The sequence below is a fragment of the Gambusia affinis genome, linkage group LG04 (genome assembly GCF_019740435.1).
Source record: "Gambusia affinis linkage group LG04, SWU_Gaff_1.0, whole genome shotgun sequence".
Taxonomy (NCBI): domain Eukaryota; kingdom Metazoa; phylum Chordata; class Actinopteri; order Cyprinodontiformes; family Poeciliidae; genus Gambusia; species Gambusia affinis.
In genome coordinates this window covers 27,138,405-27,154,239 of record NC_057871.1, presented here as the reverse complement: position 1 = coordinate 27,154,239, position 15,835 = coordinate 27,138,405, and the positions used below count along the sequence as shown (strand labels likewise).

General features: G+C 38.4%; 1 protein-coding gene across 2 annotated transcripts in view; it reads right to left on the bottom strand.

Moving 5' to 3' along the window:
• Nucleotides 1-15,835, bottom strand: part of LOC122830339 (voltage-dependent T-type calcium channel subunit alpha-1I-like) — a 201,955-nt gene that overhangs the window by 22,887 nt on the left and 163,233 nt on the right. For both annotated transcript variants that reach the window (XM_044115612.1, XM_044115613.1), the window contains 5 exons: nt 11,217-11,409; nt 10,156-10,307; nt 8,313-8,422; nt 5,338-5,471; nt 1,386-1,456 (listed from right to left, as the gene is read on the bottom strand). In XM_044115612.1, the coding sequence (XP_043971547.1) occupies nt 1,386-1,456; nt 5,338-5,471; nt 8,313-8,422; nt 10,156-10,307; nt 11,217-11,409 (660 nt within the window). The remainder of the gene's footprint in view (nt 1-1,385; nt 1,457-5,337; nt 5,472-8,312; nt 8,423-10,155; nt 10,308-11,216; nt 11,410-15,835) is intronic.

Genomic DNA, 15,835 nt, shown 5'->3' with positions numbered 1-15,835 from the left:
GGGTGATTTCTCACTATTAGATGTAAAGTGAGACCAAGCACATCACTCTGTTATTAGTCAATCTGTTGTGAAAGACGATGATGCTAAGAGCGCTTGATAAATTGATGACTTGGAAACGGAATGAAGCTTTTCCCGATACACAGAGAAACGCCCTAGAGACAGCAGAGAACACAGATGGTGTGAAGGATTAATGCAAATGAAAAAGATTAAATGATTCAAATAAATAAAAAAGGAAGATCTGTTGAAAAAGACTTTATATATATATATTTTTTTTAAAAATAACCTATTTAAAGGGGCAGCATTATGTGTTTTCAGCTACACAGAATCACTTTATAGCACAAATAAGTAACTATGTTGTCTTAAGTTGTTATAAAAATGCTATATTTAAATCAGACATTACTTCAAAGAAATTTGACTTTGTAATTTAACGCATTGAAATTAGGCCTCTATTAGCCTTAGTGTGCATCACTGAGGATGTTTCTTTAAGAAAGTCCTGCTCTTTCCAACACTCCACCTTCACAACTTGGCTCCTCTATTAACCCTTTAACAACGTTCTTACCAGTGTTGCACAGAATAGCAGCTTGTATATTGAGTTCAGTAGATGCACAGTGTTTCCTAATTGCTGCTGGCTAGTCTGAAGGAGCTGGAGCTGCATTTTCAAGATGACAGCAATGAAATAAAGGTCAATTTAGCATAACAGTGCCCCTTTAAACAGGCATGTTTGCTCTTTCGCCAGCTGTGGTTCTGTGATTCTTCCACCTTTTTTCATATTTTATGTGAAACCAACCAACCAACCAACCATCCATCCATCCATTTTCTGTTCACCCCTTGTCCCTAATGGGGTCAGGAGGGTTGCTGGTTCCTCTCCAGCTACGTTCCGGGCGAGAAGCGGGGTCATCCTGGACAGGTCGCCAGTCTGACGCAGGGCGCACTGGTAACCAAAGTTCAATAAAATTCTAACCTTACACGTCTCAGTGACGCCAACAGGACTAAAATCCAGCTATTGTTCACATACTTTCATACTTAACAGCACATGAAAATGAAGGAAATGCTTGAGTGCAGAGTCTTTGTGTATTGAAGGAGCACAAAATCTTCAGCTGCTCTTGTCTTATTAATAGCTGTGGGAATAAAACCCTTAACTTTGTGCGACTCGAGTTCCTTTATTTCCCCAAAAATTCAGATAAAAAGGCCTGAGACAGATTTTCATGGCATTAGGGAGAAGAACTTTTCCATAACCTGACTTCCTGAAAGTCAGTAATTCTCTGGGACCAGTCACAGTTTCTGGTCGTTTATCATTTAGCAAATGTTAATTAACTCCTAGGTGTCCTCGCAATAAGCTAAGGGAAGATACAGTGAGTGGTGTGTGTGTGTGTGATGAGACATACCTGAGGAAGAGCCTGGACCACTGTGTCCAGCAGGGCCCTCATGCCGGTTGCCATTTTCAGTAATTTCAGCACTGGGAAGAAATGGCAGACGATAAGAGAAGTTTGGCCGCAGGACAAATCATCCAATTTTAACAGATATTCGATATTCGCTTGAAAGCTTTCCGTAGCGGACAAACTCCATCCAACGAAGGAGTTCAGGTATTGAAAGAAAAAAAAACAGAAAACTAGGAAAAAAAATGTCCTGCCTGAGATAGAGGTGAGTAATCAAGATACAGTAGGGATAGACATGATCAATAGAGGGGGAATGTGCAGGAGACCCTCCGCTGCTCCCAGGCGTCCAGTTTCTGAAGAAACACGAACGCTGGCGGGGAGAAATCCACATGTGCATCACTGGGGATGTGTACTGGTTCACAGGTAGCAGGAACATGGATGCATGTTTACAAAGATAGATATTCTATTGCTAAAGTTTTTATAGAAATGGAAATTGTTTTATGATTCTGATTCAAACATAAAGAGATTTTTTTTATTTTTGAAAAATGCATATCTTTTTACAAAGGCTGTAGTCATGAAGTGCAGTATTCTAAAATATTTTACTTTTACAAAAGATTTCATGCTGCTCTTTGGAACTAACGAACGAAAATAATAGATGTACACGGTAGCACTTTACTTTATATCCATTAAACAGCCGCTGTATAGCATAAGCATTCATTAAACACAAATTACTCAATAATAAACTCATTTTTTAAATTAATTACTTCAAAGTGAAACGTATTAGCACTAGATGTCAATAAGATATCACTTGTTATCACGCTTACATTAGTGGTTTTATATTACTAGTTTGTTTTTCATTTAAAGGTTTTAGTTCTCAACCTAGAGAGAAAGAACTTGATAAACTGAGTGTAAAGACATAACTAGCCTTTCCCTTAACCTGGAGCATGTTTTTGCAGGTGGGGTCTTATCTTCTTGGAATTCTCCTTAGTTGTTGTAAAACTGTGTGCAGAATTTAGTTTCTGTGTTCCCCCTTCTTCGCTGTCAAGATAAAATGTTGCTTTCACTCTCCCACATTCCATTCATTCCCTTCCTTGCTGATAAAAGACAAGCTTCTGCAGAAGGATGGCAGAACGCACGGCGGACGGCTGTCAGAAGCCAGTCTGGCAGAAATGCCAGGTTTACTGTGCCTTCTCCTTTTGCAAAAGCTTGGTTGAAAAACTATAACGTTGTCTGTGGTTCTTATTATAAAAGTTGAGAAAATACCTATCATTAGGATTCGGAAAAGCTAAGCTATGTGGATTGATGCTAGCCTGGTGAAACACAGCTCCCTTGTTCTACGTCCCCTTGGACCCTCCAACATTGAGAAACTTTGGCTTCCTGCTGGCGTGGACTCTGTTGAAGTTTTAAATTTTACCCAGTCGCTAAAGTTTTGGACGTGTTGGCGGTATGCTAGTTTGACGCGGATATAGCCTGCGTTGTAAACAACCGTCCTCCACAGCGAAGAGAGAAATGGTGAGCCGAACCAAGCAGCTGCTAATATTAATTCTTCTGGAGAAATCCAGCTCAATGGCAGACCTGTCGACATTCAAAGACCTTTTCCAAATGCTAGCAGACCCAAACGCACTTAGAAAAATGTTCTATGGGGCAACATGTGTGTGGTAAATATGTGGAGACTCAATACAAACTGTTCTTTGGATAAATATTAACACGCAGCACCGTCAATTTGTGACACTAAAATAGACTGCTCCTATAAAAGGTATTTAACAGGAGCTCATTCTGATCAGATTTAATATGTAATAACATCCACGCTTACAGTTTATTTAAAGTACGTACAGTAGTTGGGTACTGAAAAATATTCATGGCAGAATTCGGTCATTAAAAAAACCCAATTGTTTCTTAATAATAAGGTTAATATGCCACTAGATAACAGTAAATAACAACTAAAGGCAGTTTAGTTGTTATTGGCGTGCAGTAATATACATTTTATTTTGTTGTTGCCCCACAGTAATCTTCAGTTAAAAGCCCTGAAGGAGAGATTCAACTTTAGTCTAAATAATGTGCAAATTAAAACGTTTACATCTCAGACAGAGGAGAAACTACAAAGGTATCATCACATTTATGTTTACATAAAATATCTGGTTGCTTTCCCTCTTTCCTTGGCTCGTATTGTTGCGATCAGATTAAAAATGCCGCTGACAGTCCATGTAAGACCTTAATGTAAGCAGCTCAAATCCTAAAATCCAAACATCACTGCTTCTATTCCAGAGAAGGGATTCCAAATCTGAAGTTTTGTGTTTGCTCTCAGATTGGTGAAGCCTGTGTGAACGGCTTGCTGCAGAGGATTTCAATATTAGGTCTGTAAATGATGACTTCAATATTAGTCTTAGTTCCCTGGCAGGGGCAGCTGGGTTTGGCAGAGCTATAATGTCAAGGCTCTGTATTTGCTTGGCTGTGTGCTCGACGGCCGGAAATATGGGAGCTTTAGTCAGCTGTGCTCTGCTTACATAAGACAAAACTGTGTGAGATGATTGTGATGTTTGATGAGTCCAGAGATAGAAAAAAAAAAAAATCTAACTGAATCACCGTAGCAAAAACTACACGGAAAAATAATGCCAGAATTAATAATTCACAGAAAGAAAAAATATTTTGCAGAACAGGTTTTTTAAAATTGTTACAGGGTGTTTCCACATCCAGTAGACTCAATGTGATTGAAGACCAAACATGTTTTGTTGCATTTTCACTTTCTGCTGTGGTTCGCTTTCACACCACAATGCATCCAACGAACCGAGTCCTATGAGCAACCTGTTCCCCTCCTTGCCTGTGGTGGCGCTGCATCAAGAACCACTGAAGAAAACAACATGGAGAGGACATGAGCGCATCTTTCTGCTTCACAAAATGTAGACAAAAGTCGAGTGGCATCATATTTTAGCGGTTGTAGGAGTTTACTTCTGTCAAAAGACATTCCTCCCACTAGCGCTAGTCTAGCACGTTCGTTTTGGTTGTATTTACCTAGAATACCTTGTGCTACAGTCCACTTCCTGCTTTTGGAGCGATCTCTGGTCACATATGGATTCGAAATGCACAGGAGTTCATCTTACCCGAACAGAGTCGGACAAGAGTTCAATCTCTTGTCCGTATCGAAGTTTGATTGCGCATTCTCACCTCCTCTAACAAACTCGACTTTCCAAGCAAACAACCTAGAATTTGATTAAAGCAGATTACACTGGGCTGGTATGAATACGTCCGTAAAGTTCAAAAGGCACCAAGGTATCAATTTATAATAGTTCTTATAGATTTTTTACATTGCGGAGTGCATTTTCAAACCCTTCAACCATTCCCTTCAACAAAATGTGTAATATTTACACTTTCTATAAACAGGCAGAAACACAAAGAGGTGGTAAATGACAGAATAATAATAGTTTAGTCATTATACATAAAATACATCAACATCAACTTTAAATATTTTCTGTGTTGTTTTCAGAAGTCAAGGAAAGTTTTTCCAGGGGTCAAACAATGTGGCAAGTATAACGAGATTATAAAAAACCCCGACTGAAAGTGACTTGTAGTCCTCGCACGGTCAAATGCCCCTCATGCTTCCAAATTACAGCTAGCTGTTGCAAAGTAATTAGCATAGCACCCGTGGGTCCTCTCAGCAGTCCCTCAGCAACCCAGCGGAGGGCAAAGGGTGAACGTAAACGGGTGAGGATTATACAAGATTGATGTAATTAGACTTTATCCTCTTCAGTGTGAAGTTAAAGTACACTGTAAGCCCCGACGGGGGTCTGCTTTAATTTCCTCTAAATATGAGGAAGCAAAGTGCCAAACGGGAGACATTTAAAACCGCTAATCAATTGGCTTTATTTAGCAGCAATAAAGGCAGCTACACAAGTGATGCAGCTGCTTGAGGCATGAAGTGTTTGTTGTCTCTGCGCTTCTTTTTTTGTTGTTTAGGGGGAATTACCTCGCGCTATCCGGAGCACCCTCATGATCCTGATGATGGTGGGGTTGATGGGAAGGGAGGCATTGATCTCGATCTCCTCCAGAGTGATGCCCATCACCGACAGCAGAACAATAGCCAAGTCCAGCTGATTCCACCTGCACACACACACACAGGTTGGTGTGGCTATCTTTGTGGGGACTTCCCATGGACTTCCATTAATTTCTACAGCCTAAACCTAACCCTAACCCTTACATAACTATCCCTGAGCAAAACTCAATTCACACTTTAGTCCTAAATCTGACCCCTGACCCAAAAACAGTGTTTCCCCTTGTGGGGACCCACTGCTCCTTGTGGGGACCGACCAGACTTTGGTCCCTGCAAGGAGTAGTGGGTCTCCACAACATTGTATGTGTCAGCAATACAACGTTGTGGAGACGTTGTAATACCTTGTCCACACAAGGTATTACAAACAAACGCATGCACACACACACAACGAAATCTCTAATATCTGAGATGTTAAATTAAACATTAATTAGGCAAAAAAGGAGCAGAGATTTGTCTAATTAAGTGTGTAGCTCTGAAATTTAGGAATTTACATACAAAAAGCCTAAATTATACTAATTTTGCAATGAATATTAATGCTTTGTATAAACTGAGTGCGCAATTTGCTTGACTTTCCAACCTGGCAGATGAATTGCTACCATTTGACCATAACTTGAAAGGCTGGTGCTGTCATTAATATTAATAACAATAATGGAATGGAGATGCTAACAGCTAATTGAAAGTATAGTCTCAAATAATTTGGCCCCAAATTTACTTCACTTTATTTGCATTTTCTTAAGATGAGTAACTAATGTAAGCAATGCTAGTTATAACATATTTACATACACTAACTAAAAAGACACAAACCCATTTTCTTTCTAATCATCTGACGTTAAACCAGACTAAACTTTTCTTGTTTGCTCAGTTATAATGACCAAACTTATTTACTCAGTGGTTTCAACTGTGCATAAAGATTCCCAACTTCTGAGTGCAAAGAAACCAGGGTACAGATGGGAGCAGTATTTAAAAAAAAAAAATGTTACTGATAAACTGAATCCGTAATATTTGCTACAGAGAAATATAAAATATAAAATGGCACTTGGTTCGTCATGCAAGGGTAAAATGCCAGATTAAAATGGACAAATCCTCTCAGGGACAAAGATCTCAGAGCTGGGAAATATTTCCTAATGACCGTTTGTACATTTGGAGAAGAAACGGAGAAGCTTGGACAAGCCCAAGAATATTATTCCAACTGTGAAGGCTGGCAGCATTGTAACTATTCTGCTGCTGGACGTCTACAGACAAGAAATGAAATTTAGGATTTAGCATCAGGCTGCTTGTCAAAACGAGACAAAAATCAACACATTAAGAAGCTGCCCACCAGTTTATGATCACATCAGTGATGCTTTCAGGCATTCAAACGCAGAGTTGGATAGTAACTAGTTACATTTACTTGAGTAACAATTTGGAAAAAATTTAATTTAAGGAGCATTTTTACTAAGCTGTACTTTGAGTCATTTTATTATGAAGTATTTCAACTCTTGAGTAATATTTCTGGATTCTCTGCCCACTGAATGAACAACAAACATGTTTTAACCAAAAACTCATCAGACACAAACACACACCTGCAGTTTTTGTTAACGTTTCATCAGTTTTTTTATTGAAAGAAACTGATTTGGAAAAACTTTCTTTTCCCAAATTTGGTTATTTTTTGTTACGTACAAGGATTATTGTCATTTTGATTCTTAAAATACCAAAATTTCCACTTAACTTTTTATTTTGGTCCATCTGATTACATAATTTTTAACCCTCCTGTTTATGTTTGTTTCTGAGGCGCAGCAATAATGTTCGTGGGTCAATTTGTCCCAGGGAGTGTTTAATCATGCAATAGTGTCAGCAACCAAGAAATTCCTCCAAAACATTTTTTTATCTGATTATTAACTCCAATACTAACCAGTTCAATCAATGTTTGTGCCTTGATGGTTTTTTTTATTTCTCACAAATAAATAATCAATGATGACAACCTGCTTATTTAATCATTTACTAAAAAAACCTAGACACAAAAAAAACTATAATTATTCTGGAATTTGCTCTTTTGTAAAAAATGTTATATTACATTTTTAATTTTTTTTTTCAATGGGTGATCTTTATAACTGAACTTGACACACGTATTCTGTTGCGGGTCAAATTGACCCGCTGATTAAAATCAAGATAAATGAGTCATGCAGAGAGTATTTATGTTTCCCTCCACTTCTGCTGAGTGTCACTCAGTGTGGGTGAAGTTTGTCCACGGGAACAGAAAAGGTTCCCTTCAAAAGTTGCTTTCTCGCAGTTTCCTAGTGAAGTAAAGAGAGTAGCGAGGAAGTGGGATTGTGAGTGTCCAGGTGTGCATGTATGTGTGTGGCGAAATATGGTTCATAGTTTAAAGGAAACAAATACAATTGGACATTTTTTGACCCTTTTGAACCTTCAACTTGACTGCCGAGTCAAATTGACCAGAACAGTGTCTAGTGTGGGTTGCAAATGTGTAAAATGAACCATTTTCAATTTATACGTAGAGTGCACCTCTTAAGACAAATAGAAAAGGTTTCATGAAGAACTAATTTTTTTAAACATTTAAACTTTAAAACGCGTCAATTTGACCTGCAACATAACAGGAGGGTTAAATATTACTCAGTACTTCAGTAGACTTTTTACCAAATACTTTTTTACTCTTAAGTAATTTCTTGGCTGGAGACTTTTTACTTTTACTTTTAGATAGAAAGGAGTAGAAATATGTTGAAGTAGTGCTACTCCTACTTGAGTATCATTTTTGGCTACTGGCTGATAAATGCAAAAATTTTAGCATGCTAATTCACATATTTCAAAGCAGAATGCCATTAAAAAGAAGCACATCAATGAACAATAAAGTTGAAATGAGAAAGTAGGCATCTGTTAAAAAGCCAGAGGTCTACCTGTCCTTGAAGAAGCGGCGGAAGCCGAAGGCCACTAGCTTGAGAGACGCCTCGATGACAAAGGTGGAGGTGAAGAAGTAGTTGCAATACTTCAGAGCGGTCTCAAGCGACTGAAAGCAGACAAGTTCAAAGAGAAAAAAAAAATTAAAGTTTGAAAGCAAAAACGGCAGCAGGAATGCAAACTTTAACATGCCTTCTGTCTGGACGTTTTTTATTTGTTCGTTTCATTTGATTCTGCTGCTCATTTATCGATCGCTTCAATTTGAGAACTCAGAAGAACATAATCTCAACTGGTTATGAGGATTGTTGCTCTGTGAGTGTGTTTTGACAGAAGGAGCAAATGATCTCGCCAACAAATCTCTCTTAACAGAGGCTAGTTTAATTGAGACAGACAAGTAAATTATATGTGACTCTGGAGAGGAAATGCGCAGCATTTGTTTTTGTTTGTTCGTAGCTACTACTCTGCAATTAATGAGGTATTGAAAATATATGATGATTAAATCTTATTTGCATGTAGATGGAGAGGAGAAGCACAAGCTAAAGAAGCTTTGGTAATTTATATCACATACTACAAACAATTTCAGTTTCGTGATGCTTCATAATAAAGGAGCAGTGAACTCCTCGCAAGTCACCATGTAAACTAATAGAAACGCCATGCAGTGAACTGCTGCCTCTTTGTAGTTCAGCATTTGTGAATTCACATGCTTGCTGATTTTCCTGTGATGCTTACCAGCATATTAACTAATTTATATGCTAGTAATAAATCAGTTACTAGCCAATACAACTTGGGATCATAAAAATACAAATGTGCATTACTGCTTGGCACGCTATTGGCTGCGGTTTACAAAGCAGCCAATCCAGAAGCACCATTTGCTTTCCTTGCTGCTGATTGGCTGTACGCCTAATAAGGACAGATATGAAGATAATCTTGGATGTTAGCTACTGTGGTAATAAACACGGATGGTATCCACTGTCCATGTTTATTAATGAATATTAAAATCTATGCTTACGTAAATTTTTTAGTTTAAGCTATTAATATAGTTCTAAGTATTTTCAGATTTCAGGTTTTCACGAGGGGTTTCGGGCTCTAACCTCCATGAGTACCCCAGGTCTACTGCTAGTACTATTTTCCATCACTTTGGCAGAAATATGATTTTTATTGTTTGTTTTAAGTAAAAGTAATGTCCTGATTCTATCTAGGACTGTGACATTTTGGTGTGTTTGTTCAAGATTACTATAAGTATTGCCCTGATCCGATCTTGATACTGGATATCGGTTGGATATTAGCCAAGAAAATAAAAAGAGTATGAGATTATATTAGCCCCCGTCTAACATCTCCGATATTAGAAGGCCAACAGAAGCAGTCCTCTCCAGCATTTAGTCCAACCCAGCATTTCTATTCAGCAGCAGTTGTAATCTGCATGCAAACCCACTGGATAATAACACACGGGTCGGTTGTTCTCATAACTATTGCTATTGACTATTGTTCTCTCTCAGATATCTTCTAACGTTCTCTATAAATAATCAAAGTCTGCATTATTTGTGCTGGTATCGTATCGGTATCAGCCAATACTCAAAGCTGCAATATCGGTATCGTACTGGATGTGAAAAACTTCTAATTACTGCGCAGTGAAAATTTCATACGGATTTACGTGTAGTCTGCTTTGTTTGGTATGGAAGAGCAGAAAACTCTATTGAGATAACAAAAAATTAAGGAAAAACAAACAGCAGTCAGAAATCAGCAGCAGGCGTTTGCAAGAGACAACAACAGCCAATCATCACCAGACGTCCTGACGCCCTAAACGAGTCCAGAAAATCCCTCTGAATCAAGACGTGTGTTCACCTGTGGCTGGCTGTAGTGCTCCAGGGACATGGTGATGACGTTAATGCATATGATGAAGGTGATCACGAGGTCCAGGTAGTGGCTAGTACACAGAGCATGGATGGCCAGCCTGGTACGGCCGTAGGAAGAATAGTAAGGCAGTTTCTGGGCTTCTGCACCACAAGATGGCAAAAAGTCAGATTAAGGATTTAAAAAAAAAAAAAAATGGAAAGATCAAAATAAACAGGACGAGGTTTTGAGACATTAAAAAAAATAAAAGAACACCAATTATACAATGTGAAGGAGGTTGGCTAGTAAAAACACATGTGAAAACCCCACCCAAAAAACAAAGGAGAAACTGTGTGTTTTTTTAAAACAAGGCAAATAGAAAATGTCGATGTCAAATTTGTTTGTATAGCGCATTTAAGACAATTTACACCAACGATTAAAACAATTAAGTCAAACAGAGATATTAAACAAACAGAAAACAAAAAGAGAATAATGTAGAAATACGAAGCACAAACAAGGTTTAACAACTGTTTAAGTAAAAATGAGGAGCAGAGGAAATTATGCAAAGAAAGATACTGTAGACATAAAAATAAGAGCTCATATTAAGGAAGAAGTTTCATAATTGTGAGCCGAAGGTAAAATAGTTTTAAAGGAGTTCAAATAAAGACTCATTCTCATTTATGTTACAGGAAGAGTTTAGCATGTTATCCATCTTCTTTAAAAGTAGGAGCTTATTTTAAAGTTTTCAGCCCAATATAACTGTATGTTACATAACTTTCTTCTTACACTACATTTTGTTCTCAAACACTCCCAAGATTTAAGAGTAGACATCAGTCTTCTACGTTATCAATTCTTCAACTGATGTTTGTCTGGTTTTAGCTTCTTCTGTGCTCCATTTCATGCCATTTTAATTTTGTTACCTTAGAAGATTATAATTTCTAGTTCAGTCCCCATGCCATCTATTTCCCCCCGCTCAGATCTTCACCTTCCCCGATTCATAAACTCATCACTTCTTAAAAATCGTACCTAATTTACTACCTCTACACGTCAATCCACAACTTTCTCTTTCTTACTTCTCCTCTTCTTTTCCATGCGACGCTGGCGCTTCTCCTCCCTGCGCCTCGCCTCCTCCACTTCCTGGTGCTGCCGACACTTGTGGAAGTTCTCCACCACCACGCCCACGAACATATTGAGGACGAAGAAGCTGACGATCAGGAGGAACGAGATGAAGTAGAGCAGCATCCACGGATTGTTGTTGGTCAACGGCTGGAGAGAGGACAGGGAGAGAAACAAATGAGATGATAAATGACTGGGAGGGAAAGAAAGTGATTCTTATGGAATAAGAAACTACAAGCATGGACAGATTGGAATTTAAAAACAAGACAAAAAACAGACGCAGTGTAGCTGAAGTGTAACTGAAAATAAAATAATCTGTAATAAATGAAAAGTAGTGAACTGTGAAATAAGAAAACAAGGTTTTCAGTTATTTCAAAAATAACAAGATAACAGTTCTACACCCCAAAAAACAGAGGATCATCTGCATATAAATGTCAATATCAAAACCTCATATATACTGGAAAAACACAAAATCTTTCCAAGTATTTTTGTCTATTTATTTTTAATTAATATTAAGGAATTATTGACTTAAACAACCTTCTGTATGCAGCTAAAAAGTAACTTATAAGCTGGTTTTGTTCTACTTCGAGTGTATGAAGATATTTCCACAAGAAACTAAAACCAAAACACTTGGTAAGATTTTGTGTTTTTGCAAAGTAACAGGTGTTCGTATTTAGATGTCATTGGGACAAGTTAGGAATCTGAATTTGAAAAACAAAATAGAGAGAAAGGAAACAAAAGAAAAAACAGTTGACAAAATGTTTTAGAGTTAAAGATGCTAATTTATTGATAAAAGTGCAAAAAAAAAAAAAAATGGAACTAAAAAAAAAAAACAGGCTCAGAAGTGAGTAGCTCCACTATTTGTGTTGATAACTTATATATATACAAATATCTCCATTCTGGATGTGTTTTCATGAGGCTTGTGAGAATGTTGCTCCATGTGGTAAAGAATGACAACAAAGTGAACGAACCTTTAGAGCTGTGGTGCCCAAAGTTGGTCCATGAGGGCCGACATCCTGCATGTTCTAGTTCTCTCCCTCTTTTAACGCACCTGGATCACATGATGGCTCATTAGAAGGCCTAAGAAGAACATTGACTGGATGAAAAGGTTGTTGGTGCCACCAGGGAGAGAAATAAAACGTGCTGGATGCCGACCCTCCAGGACCCACTTTGGGCACCCGTGTTGTTTTTCAGTAACAGTGTAACATTGAAGAAGGCCTTAAATGACTTTATGCTCCAGGAAGAAGTCCTTTCTGCCATTGTTAACCGTTGCATTGATTGTCCTGTTGACAGTGTAAAGACGGATGACAATTGCAATGTTTCTGTTGAAGGGAAAAACTCATTTAGTTGGATATCCTTGTGATGCTAATGACATGGAAGCCATCGTGTTCAGAGTAAACATTTTTTCATTAAAAGAAACAACTTTCCTCTATATATTTGTTTTCTATCTCTAGTGCTGCTTGCAAAGTCAAAACAGAGCTGATATTTTATTTTTTTGCCTTTGAAGATATAGTTTTGTAACTTAGGCTGTTCTCTGATTCTGACTGAAGTATCACTTTTTTTTTATAAAAGGAAAAAAAAATCGAATTTAATTTAAAATGTCTCACTGTCTTCAACCTTGACAGTGATGGAGAAAGGTCTTTGCTAGTGAAGCTCAGAGATGTTCAAAGACGTAAAGTGTCTTTGCCTTTGACGGTGACATGTAAACACCTAACTGAAAACAACATGAAAGCCAGTTTTACTGGCATATTGACTTTTTTGAGACTGCAGTGTTTAAAGTTTTGAGCAGCTGATTTAGTATTTTGAAGTGATTTACAACACGGTCACCATCACACTGAAAAGCACAAAATCTTTACCAAGTATTTTGGTCTTGAGCTTTCTATAGAAACCTGAGACTCAAAATTGATCTGTCAATAGAACAAGTACTTTTTCATGGATATTAAGGAATTACGTACTTAAAACAAGCTACTATGTCTTGCTGAAACATTAACTGTAAGTTAATTTGTATCATGTTAAGTGTAACAAGATATTTGCACTAGAAACTAGACCAAAAATACTTGGAAAGATTTTGGTAATCATTTCTTTTCCCCTCCGGTCTTAAGAGTTTGTTCAGGATTGTAGAGGAATCATCACACCACCATCATCATAAACGTGAAGTTGTTGAATTTCTTGTTTATCCAACATGATTGTATCACGTTTTTGTTTGAAACATGAAATTATTTAGTTAAGTACTGCATGTGTGTGTGTGTTTGAGTGTGGTCACTACCATTTGCCAGGGGTTTTGAAGTGGTGTGCAAAAAAAAAAAACCCCAAAAAAAGCCATCTGCCATTGGACGTTTTTGTGCTTACCGTGTATCAATTGCGATCTCTTTGGCAACAAAATGATGCAATTTTCATCAGTAAGAGCCGAGTTCAGCAGTTCAGACGATTTTAGTGTCTTTCTAAGTCCTGCCCTCACTTTGTCTCAGGTTTACACCTTTGCTAGCTTACAAATCCATCATTTGGCATTGTGCTTAAAGAAAATATTGAGTTTCTTTCAACCCTCAGTAGACTTTGATCAGGTCCGAACCCAAAACTGTGCTCCAGTGAGAGATGTTAAGAAGTTTCCTTAAAATATTTGCACTTGTTAATGTTTAGAAGGCTTGGGCTAAATCTAGAAGAATCAAGCTGTGCCTGTGTTTAATTACAGCCTTCTGAATCTCCACAGGTCAGCATGTTTGTGACTCAGAGTTTCTATAGGTGACTCCTGACAGATAAAACAAGCTCTTGTTTGTTTAAGTCGGCGACGTTACCGAGCCTCCGCCACATAAACGGCCACTCCCATTGGTCGTCAAGCCTCTAAACACAAAAGAGAGACAAAAATCGAAGCACAGGGTAGAATCAGGGAGACAATGTGGGAAGGAGGAAGTAAAAAAAACAAAAAAACTGGAGTGATTTAGAGAAGAGGAGATAATCATCAGGAAAAAAAAATCTATTTCAGGTGCATTAAAGTCAGAGATGAGAGAGACACATTTTCAATCTAAGTGCTGAAAGCTCAGCATGAAGTGTAAATGAAATTAGTCAGGCTGTGCAAAGTTGGAGAGCGGTGAGGTATTCCCTGACGTGCAGACTGACTCATCCAGCATGACGCCCGCTCTTAGCGATGGAGATGTTTCTTTGAAGAGATGATTCATTTGCATTGTATCCTCTAGCTTTATGGTCACTCCTGTGGAAAACACTGCATTGTAAACACTTCTAACCCAAAGCTGAGGTGGAAAGGACAACAGCTCTGATGCCACGGTTACTAAAGAGAGCTCCAGCAGTGAGAGAGGAGTCAGACCGCAGAGGCGACCGTGGGCGGTGTTTGCAGAGATGAAGTTTCTCAGAGAAGAGAATGCTTTCTTTTACTTTCTTCTTCACTTTTTAAAGAGGCAGAACGAGGTAAAAATCAACTTCTTTGAGATTCACATCATGTTGTAATGTTATTCTCTCATCAAAAACATACCTGGAGTGTTGATTTAATTCTTTCATGCATGTTTGAGAAATCCTTCAGTCTCCCATGGCAAACACACAGCTGTGCAAAACGCCTGTGTAGACATTGCCCCGCCTTTAAGGACGAAGCTCCTCCTCAAAGCTTCCACCTCACAGAGAAACCCTTCCCCACTCTGCTCCTTCAGACTAGCCAGCATCAATTAGAAACAGCTGGTGGATCTGTGGATCTGCTGAGCTCATTATAGGAGCTTCTTCTCTGCTAAAAACATCGTTAAAGGATTAATAGAGGAGCCATCTTGCGATTGCTTGCCGAAAGAGAAGTTTCAGAAAGAAAAATCGTCTCTTTTAAAGAGACGGACGCCCAATTTCAAGGTGTTAAATTAAAGTAAAACTTATTTTAAGTCCAATTTGGGATTTGCAGCAATCTGAAGGTCACAAAGTTATTTAATCATGCTATAAATTGGGACTATGTGCCTGGGAAACACAATACTGCCCATTTAAGTGTCCTATGTTTATATACATACTGATGTCATTGGATCTGTCTAATAACACAATAACCACGTTCTCCAAACGTTCCTCCTGCATGTCTACCTGCAATAATTACCTGCAGCTGCATTGTTATTTTCTTGAAGCTGAATAACAGAGAGAACATTTTGTCTGAAGACGCCGTGTGAGTTATTTTAACTTCCCCTCCGCCCACCGGATGTGCTCTGTTAAGGCCCCATTTATGCTCCGTTTATGTATATAAATAGGGCCGTTGTCAAGTGTCACTCCCCTCGACTTTAAAAGCTGTTTATTAAGTTGCCATGGTTGATGGGCAACCGAGTCACTAGAGGGCGTTTTTCAATTAGCTTCCAAATTTAGAGGAGCGTCTCAGACGACAACAAACATGGCGACAGCGAAGGGGATCTTGATGGTGTGTAGTCTCAGTCTCAGAGAAATGAAAAGAGGCACCGCAGTAGTTCATTAAATGAGTTGCAGAATGTGAACTGAGAAGTTCTGGCAGGACCAGAATCTTCGTCTTTTTCTTCTTTCTTTTTGCTGATCTTGCATGAGCTACGCTACCCAACACTGCCTCTAGGGGAAGTGGTGGGATTGTTCAGTT